This window comes from Oncorhynchus clarkii, chromosome 29 (genome assembly GCF_045791955.1).
Source record: "Oncorhynchus clarkii lewisi isolate Uvic-CL-2024 chromosome 29, UVic_Ocla_1.0, whole genome shotgun sequence".
Taxonomy (NCBI): Eukaryota; Metazoa; Chordata; class Actinopteri; order Salmoniformes; family Salmonidae; genus Oncorhynchus; species Oncorhynchus clarkii.
The window spans coordinates 25,072,190-25,079,635 of record NC_092175.1 but is presented as its reverse complement, the minus strand read 5'-3'; the positions used below and the strand labels follow the sequence as shown (position 1 = coordinate 25,079,635).

Below are 7,446 nucleotides of genomic sequence, written 5' to 3'. Positions count from 1 at the left end.
AAATACTTTTAGACTTTTACTCAAGTAGAATTTTACTCAGGTGACTTTTACCTTAATAGAAAATGACTCAAGTAAAGTTATCTTTACTTTTACGCAAGTATGACAATTGGGTAATTTTTCCACCACTGCTCTTCAGTGATCAGAAAGCACATGTTTTCATTCAATCTCTGTACTAACTCAGTACTCTGTATTCAATTTGTGTTCTGACACTGACACTGTGTATCCTCATTTTGATTCCTATCTATACACTGCATCACAGCACATACAGTACAGTACATCTCTACCTCCAGGTGTGTTACTTTCTCCCTGAGAGCAGTGTTCTATCTCCCATTCCCTGCAACCTGAAGACACATCAGACCTCAGTCTAATGTTAATAGCTAGACTGACTCCAGCAAGTCTATAGATATGACTTAACTTCACGCCAATTACAATCACATATTTTCCTAGAATTTGAGATTTTTTACTATCCAGCAACTTTTAGTGTTCCCAGTCACACTGCCTCCCCTTTCGCTCCCATGGTGAGGCGATGGACTTTGGCTTGACATGTAGCAAGGGCTGAAGGGCTTTGGCAAGGAGCACCCAATGGTGGCGGTCTTTCCCCCGCTGCAAAGCACCACGCCTTCAGCAGGCTTTTACTCTGGACCCGAGCAATGTGGGTATGGCCTGGCACCCCCACTGAGGAAGAGGAGCCAGAGAAGGTCCTACAGCAGCCCAAGGAGGGAGAGGCTGGGGAGGGGGCTTGGCGGGGCTTGGTGGAGAAGCTGGAGGAGGAGGGGGGAGGCTTGGATCTGATAAGAGACGATGGACCAGGACTGGGACCATAGGAAGAAGCAAACCCCAAAGATTTGGAGCTCCTGCCCCCCTGTCTGAGACAGCGTCCATGCAGAACGTTGAGGAATGCCCTCTTGAACTCCTGGCTGAAGCAGGGATAGATAATAGGGTTGATACAGCTGTTGAGGTAGCCCAGCCAGAAGGTGATCTTAAAGATGGTGTCAGGTGGCCTGTATGATGGGAATATGGAGCCTGTGGAAAGAACAGACAGAAAGCACACACACAGATCTGTCACTTAAACACATACAGAAGTTCACAATGTCTATATGAATCATTGGCATGTTCTATCGGCCATTCTCTGTATGTATTAACACCAACAATAAGATGAGCAGAGATAGCTCACACATTAACGCACACCATTTCACTATAGTTCCAATTGCAGACATACTGATGTTCACTGTGTACTTAACACTTTGTAAGTTATCTTTCTAGGTTAGACTTTGGTAAAGCCAACATACCTGGATTTGTTTCTAAATGTCTTAAACATTCAACTCTTTCATTCCTGTCTGAGAAGCTCAGGGGCATCAGCTCATAGTCGGCATGAAATATTGTGCTGTTCATAGTGAAATGCTAAACTCCAGTAATGCTTTGCTGCCTTGGAAAGAGGAAGGGTGATTGTGGGCTCCTGCTTACTGAGCACAAAATCATGCCCTTTATGTTTGTTGTCCATAATGGTTTAGGAATCAAATAATGAATAGTGTTTTTGTTCATTTCATTTCTTCCCTGAAGTATAACCCAACGCTGGCATTTCATTTGCTCTGCTTCTCCATGGCAGTAATTTAATTCCTGATGTACTTTAAAAGAAAACAGACATGTATAGCGAGCATTCAACAGGGGTAACCAAGGTCGTAGACTCCATTGTTATGTATACAATAAAACACAAATAAATCAATAAACTATTCTAATATTGGACTGGTGTGTAAATGCATTCTAAAGTAGGATAAGAAATGCACAGTATGGATGCATTCAGATACACCTCCCCAGACCAAAGGAGGAGGATTCAGAAGAATGAGTGTTTTAGGCCATCAGCAGGCCTTCTACTAATCCGCTAACCTACAGTAGGTGAGTTCAACACCAATCTCCATTTCATCTTGAATAACAGGTCTCTCTAATCCCTAATCAAGAATATTAGGGATTGTACTGTATACTGTACTGTATACTGCATCTCATTAATCACATTCTGTGGGGGTATCAACGACGTGGATGACAGCTTTGAGGCAATGTTGGTTTTGACTGTAGGCGACATGTATCGTCATATGGTCATATATAGCCCCTCTTAATCTTCCTATCATTCATATTTTTTGCCATCGGTCAAGATATTATAGCATGCAACATTTGTGCCCTGTCATATCTTTCAAATTGCTGAACTATTGTTATAAGTGACTCATCCCATGGCCATGCTAACAAGAGCGATTTTGTAGCTGAATTTGTATAATAGAGGGTTGCTTTTGCTTACGACTCTTAACACTGTTTTTGGTGCGCTGTGGCAGAACTAAAACAACGGAAAAGCAGAAAATAGGCCCTGTGGCTTATTCCCTGTCTTTCAGTCTCTATCAATACATTCATTTCCATTCAATTTTGTCACAGCGCTTTTCCATTGAGAGTGGGAGATTTACATTTTAAAGTTCAATTGAGTTGAGTGGAGGGGTTTATTTTTCTGCGATTTGGAAGTGAAGCTTTCCCTGACTAGAAAACAACACAGTGTGAGGCAATCACTCTCTATCCAGTAATGTGGGTTTATATGCTGCTATGGGAAATCAGTTAGAGGGATTATTTTTGTGAGAAAAATGCAAATTCATTCAGTGATGCTGTTCTCTCTGATATTGTTATTTGACAGTTGATTAGACAGACATCTAGTCATATTAACGACTCTTTTTCATTTCCAAACTATTCAAAACGAAAGGCATGCAGCAGCACATACATATCATAGAGAGCAAGGAAAGGCATTGTGGGATACCCACCGATGGGCATAACCAGGAAGAAGGGCAGCCAGCAGAGAACGAAGCAGCCAACCACGATGCCCAGTGTCTTGGCTGCCTTCTTCTCCCGGGAAAACTTCAGCAGGCGCATAAGGGCGAAGGTGCGTCTCCGCCTAATGGTGCCCTTTTCTCCCTCCTGCTCCTGGCCCTCTGGCACAGCAGGGGCATTTCCACGATGGATCCTCAGTGTCACTCCCTCTCCCTTCGTGACCATCCCCCCCTCACTCTTCCTGCCCTCCCTCAGGTCCCGGGACTTCTGCTTGGCCACCACATACACCCTGCAGTACATGGCCAGAATGACAGCCAGTGGCACATAGAACGACCCCAGGGCAGAGAAAATAGCATAACCCGGTTCCTCTGTGATCCGGCACTCAGTCTCGTCCTCTGGTTCGGGCTCCTTCCAGCCGAAGAGTGGACCCACGGATATGGCTGCCGAGAGGCCCCAGAGAGCTGTCACTGCGACCAGGCCGCGCCTCCCAGTGGCCATGGCCGGGTAGCGCAGCGGGTAGCTGACTGCTAGGTAGCGGTCCACAGAGATGACACACAGACTGAGGATAGAGGCAGTGCAGCAGAGAACATCCAAGGCAGCCCAAGCACTGCAGAATGGCCGGCCAAACACCCAGCGCCCCAGGACCTCCGAAGTGGCAGAGAAGGGCAGCACAGTGGAGCTCAGGAGCAGGTCGGCTGCTGCCAGGTTGGCGATGAAGTAGTGTGTGACAGAGCGCAGGTGGCGGTGGCACACCACAGACAGAATGACCAGGATGTTACCTAGAACCCCGAAGATGACAAACACTCCCAGCACCAGCCCCAGGGTCACAGCCTTAGTGTTATCCATATCAGCATAGGAAGAGGAGCTGCAGTTGGGACAGTTCTCTGACACGGGGAAAGTTATGTTTTCACCCGAGGGAACCATTTTGGCTTTGTTTATGGTTAATTCATTAGTTGAATGTTTTTGGAATTGACTGCAATGTTCTGTTAAATCAGAAGCCAGCTTTGCAAACTTCAGCTCAGGAGTTGGGAGTCCACCATTTGTGTGACTCAAGACTGCAAAAGTTGCTACCTCATCAATCACAGATCTTTGATGCCAGGAGGCAGGAGCCCTTGCCAATGCGTGCACAAATCACATGTCCTTGGCAGAGACATAAAAAAATACTGACAGGTCAGGATAGTAAATCTTCAGCACTGTCACTGATTGTTGTGCCATTTGTCTGTGGAGTTTGGCTGCAGGGCTTTCTGGGTGATAACAAGATCCAATATGTTTATGCTGTCTCTTCCTCCATGAGACTGAGATGGTAGAATGATGATTTTATTAAGCAAAAATCCCACTAAAAACACAGGAAAAAGAGAGCAGTTAATAAAAAAAGACATCCTCCTAGGCTCCATCCCTTTTTCACGGAATGGCAGAAACTAAGGTGGGATTCAATCAGAATCGTCATCAGACTGCATTCACGGTAAACACTGCAAATGTCAGCTCAATCGGAAATTACATTTAAATGTCAAGTGCAGTATATTGCAGAACTTCCTTGGTCTGGACTGAATCTAGGCCTAAATGTACCCACGGGACACAAACTGTTTGAGCCAAAGTTGTTTCAATGTAATTATTCACCGTATTGTGATGTGGAATCTACGTGGAAAATACGTCACAATACGTTGACAAGTTACATTGGAACAAGGTTCCATGATTCAACCAGTTCATGCCCAGTGAATAGTCAACCAGTTCATGCCCAGTGAATAGTCAACCAGTTCATGCCCAGTGAATAGTCAACCAGTTCATGCCCAGTGAATAGTCAACCAGTTCATGCCCAGTGAATAGTCAACCAGTTCATGCCCAGTGAATAGTCAACCAGTTCATGCCCAGTGAATAGTCAACCAGTTCATGCCCAGTGAATAGTCAACCAGTTCATGCCTAGTGAATAGTCAACCAGTTCATGCCCAGTGAATAGTCAACCAGTTCATGCCCAGTGAATAGTCACTGTTGCAAATAAGACTGAATAAGACTGAGACTGAGTAAGCATTCATCTAGTTTTACAACCATATGCCAGGCATCCATCACATAAAAGGATATAAAAATGTTTTATAGTAATCCTAAATAAAACCACAAGACAGCAAAAAACAACAATAACATGATGGGTGTGCTGTAAAAATGCATTAACGTGCCAAATATCTTCTTCCCCGAGAGAGAGGTGCTCTGTAAAGATTTCTTCACTTCACACATCATTAAATACCACCAGAGGTCCCGCTTCAATAAACACACCATTTTCGATTTCCTTTTCATCAAAATAACATTACTGAATCTGTCTGTCGATTTGACTCCTGATGCATAACACCATCTACTTCAAACACCAGCTCCACTGACACAGAATCATTGGTAGTCATAACGTAAGTTATGAGGGAAACCATCAAAGCATAGAGGTATTTTTTTTTTAACATAAAACAAAAGCTAATTTTCACCTGGGTCATAAATCAGGCAGCAACATGTGCTAACTCTGTAATGGGCAGTGTGTGAGTACGTTATAATATTGTAGATATATTGTGGGTTCTATCAATTTAATTGTTTGCATAATTCCTAATACTCATTATTTTTTATTTATACTTATTATTATTTTTACCATCCCTATGTTGATTGGAGTAAACAAACAGACAACAATAACTCTACTGCTACTTACAGCTATTTTCACTCACTTGTAGGGTGCATGTAGTTCAATAATTAATTATACATACATTGAGTGTACCAAACATTAGGAACACCTGGTCATTCCATGACACAGACTGACCAGGTGAATCCAGGTGAAAGTTATGATCCCTTATTGAAGTCACCTCTTAAATCCACTTCAATCAGTGTAGATGAAGGGGAGGCGACAGGTTAAAGAAGGTCTTTTAAGCCTTGAGACAATTGAGACATGGATTGTGTATGTGTGCCATTCAGAGGGTGAATGGGTAAGACAACATATTTAAGTGCCTTTGAACGGGATATGGTAGTAGGTGCCAGGCACACCGGTTTGGATGTGTAAAGAGCAGCATTCCTATTGAATGCTTTCCACACTTTTTAGTACCCAACGAATGGAGGCTGTTCTGAGGGCAAAAGGTGGTGCAACTCAATATTAGGAAGGTGTTCCTAATGTTTTGTACACTGTGTATATTCCTAATTTCCTCGTTCTGCAAGTGCTGGATTTTCACCCATAGTGGCCAATCCAGCATTCATTGTGATCTCCCTCCAATGCCCACAATTAACCCATCTTTCCCAGTATAATGCCATTTTTCCATTTCCTTTTGCAATACATCTTGACACAGGCATTAACTCAGCAGTCAGATGACAGGCTAGGGATTGAACTGGGGTGATAATTTCACTCAACACCAATATGGGTGTACATGTTGGTGATTTTGCATGTCATTGGATGAAATAAATGTTGGTGGAGCAGGACAAGGGCTAGTGATAGAGCTATCTCAACGCAGCAGAATCTCTGTACTGGTCACTTGGTCCAACAGGATTAAAGACAATAACAGATAAGGGTTATTATGCTGAATTCAGTAATGTGGAATAAGTAGTGGAATTTATCTTTGAGCTGATTGACTTTTGTTTAGATGCCCAGAGAGTTTGATACGATACACACACATTTAAGGGTATTTTCTATTCGGTGCATGGAAATTTAACCGCAAAAGTCCTTTTTATGTGCATTACGTCATCTCACACAGCCTTTTATCAAGTCAATCTAATGGAAACACATCTAAGGACGGAAAATGCGCATATTGTTTTCATGCAAATGTTTTAATATTTGCATGAACACCTGCTGCTAATTGGATAGAAAACTAGCTAGTCTCAGAGAAATAAGTAGTACTGCTAGGTTTCACACAGTCAAATGTAACAAATTACATGTTTTTATATAAAGAACTATATAAATAATATATATATGAGATGTGTATGTAACATTTAAATGTGACATTTTTGTCATTTAGCAGATGCTCTTATCCAGTGCGACTTAATTAGTGCATTCATTTTAAGATAGCTAGGTGAGGCAACCAAATATCACAGTCAAATATACATTATACAAATATTCCATTCAAGCTAAACAATGGATATACACTGAGTGTACAAAACATTAGGAACAACTTCCTAATATTGAGTTGCACCCCCTTTTGCCCTCAGAACAGCCTCAATTCGTTGGGGCATGGACTCGACAAGGAGTCGAAAGCGTTCCACAGGGATGCTGGCCCATGTTGCCTCCAATGCTTCCCACAGTTGTATCAAGTTGACTGGATGTCCTTTGGGTGGTGGTGGTGGACTATTCTTGATACACATGGGAAACTGCTGACGTGAAGAACCCAGCAGCATTGCAGTTCTTGACACACTCAAACTGTTGCGCCTGGCGTCTTCTACCATACCCTGTTCAAAAGGCACTTAAATATTTTCTCTTCTTATTTAAGCTGTCTCCTCCCCTTCATCTACAATGATTGAAGTGGATTTACAAGGAACATCAATCATAGCTTTCACCTGGTCAGTCTATGTCATGGAAAGAGCAGGTGTTCCTAATGTTTTGTACACTTAGTGTATAGCGTTTTGCAAAAATGCTCATTTTAATACACACCTAAAATCTATAAATGAAAAACCTGAAAACAGTCATACTTTACACACACATGA

General features: G+C 42.6%; 1 protein-coding gene across 1 annotated transcript; it reads right to left on the bottom strand.

The window, feature by feature from the left end:
• Positions 1 to 490: 490 nt before the first annotated feature.
• Positions 491 to 3,795, bottom strand: LOC139388457 (alpha-1A adrenergic receptor-like). Its single transcript, XM_071135123.1, has 2 exons — positions 2,793 to 3,795; positions 491 to 1,023 (listed from the first exon to the last, which is right to left on the bottom strand). The coding sequence occupies exons 1-2, from the start codon at positions 3,721 to 3,723 to the stop codon at positions 491 to 493; spliced, it is 1,464 nt and encodes a 487-aa protein (XP_070991224.1). The 5' UTR covers positions 3,724 to 3,795.
• Between the last annotated feature and the right edge of the window lie 3,651 nt (positions 3,796 to 7,446).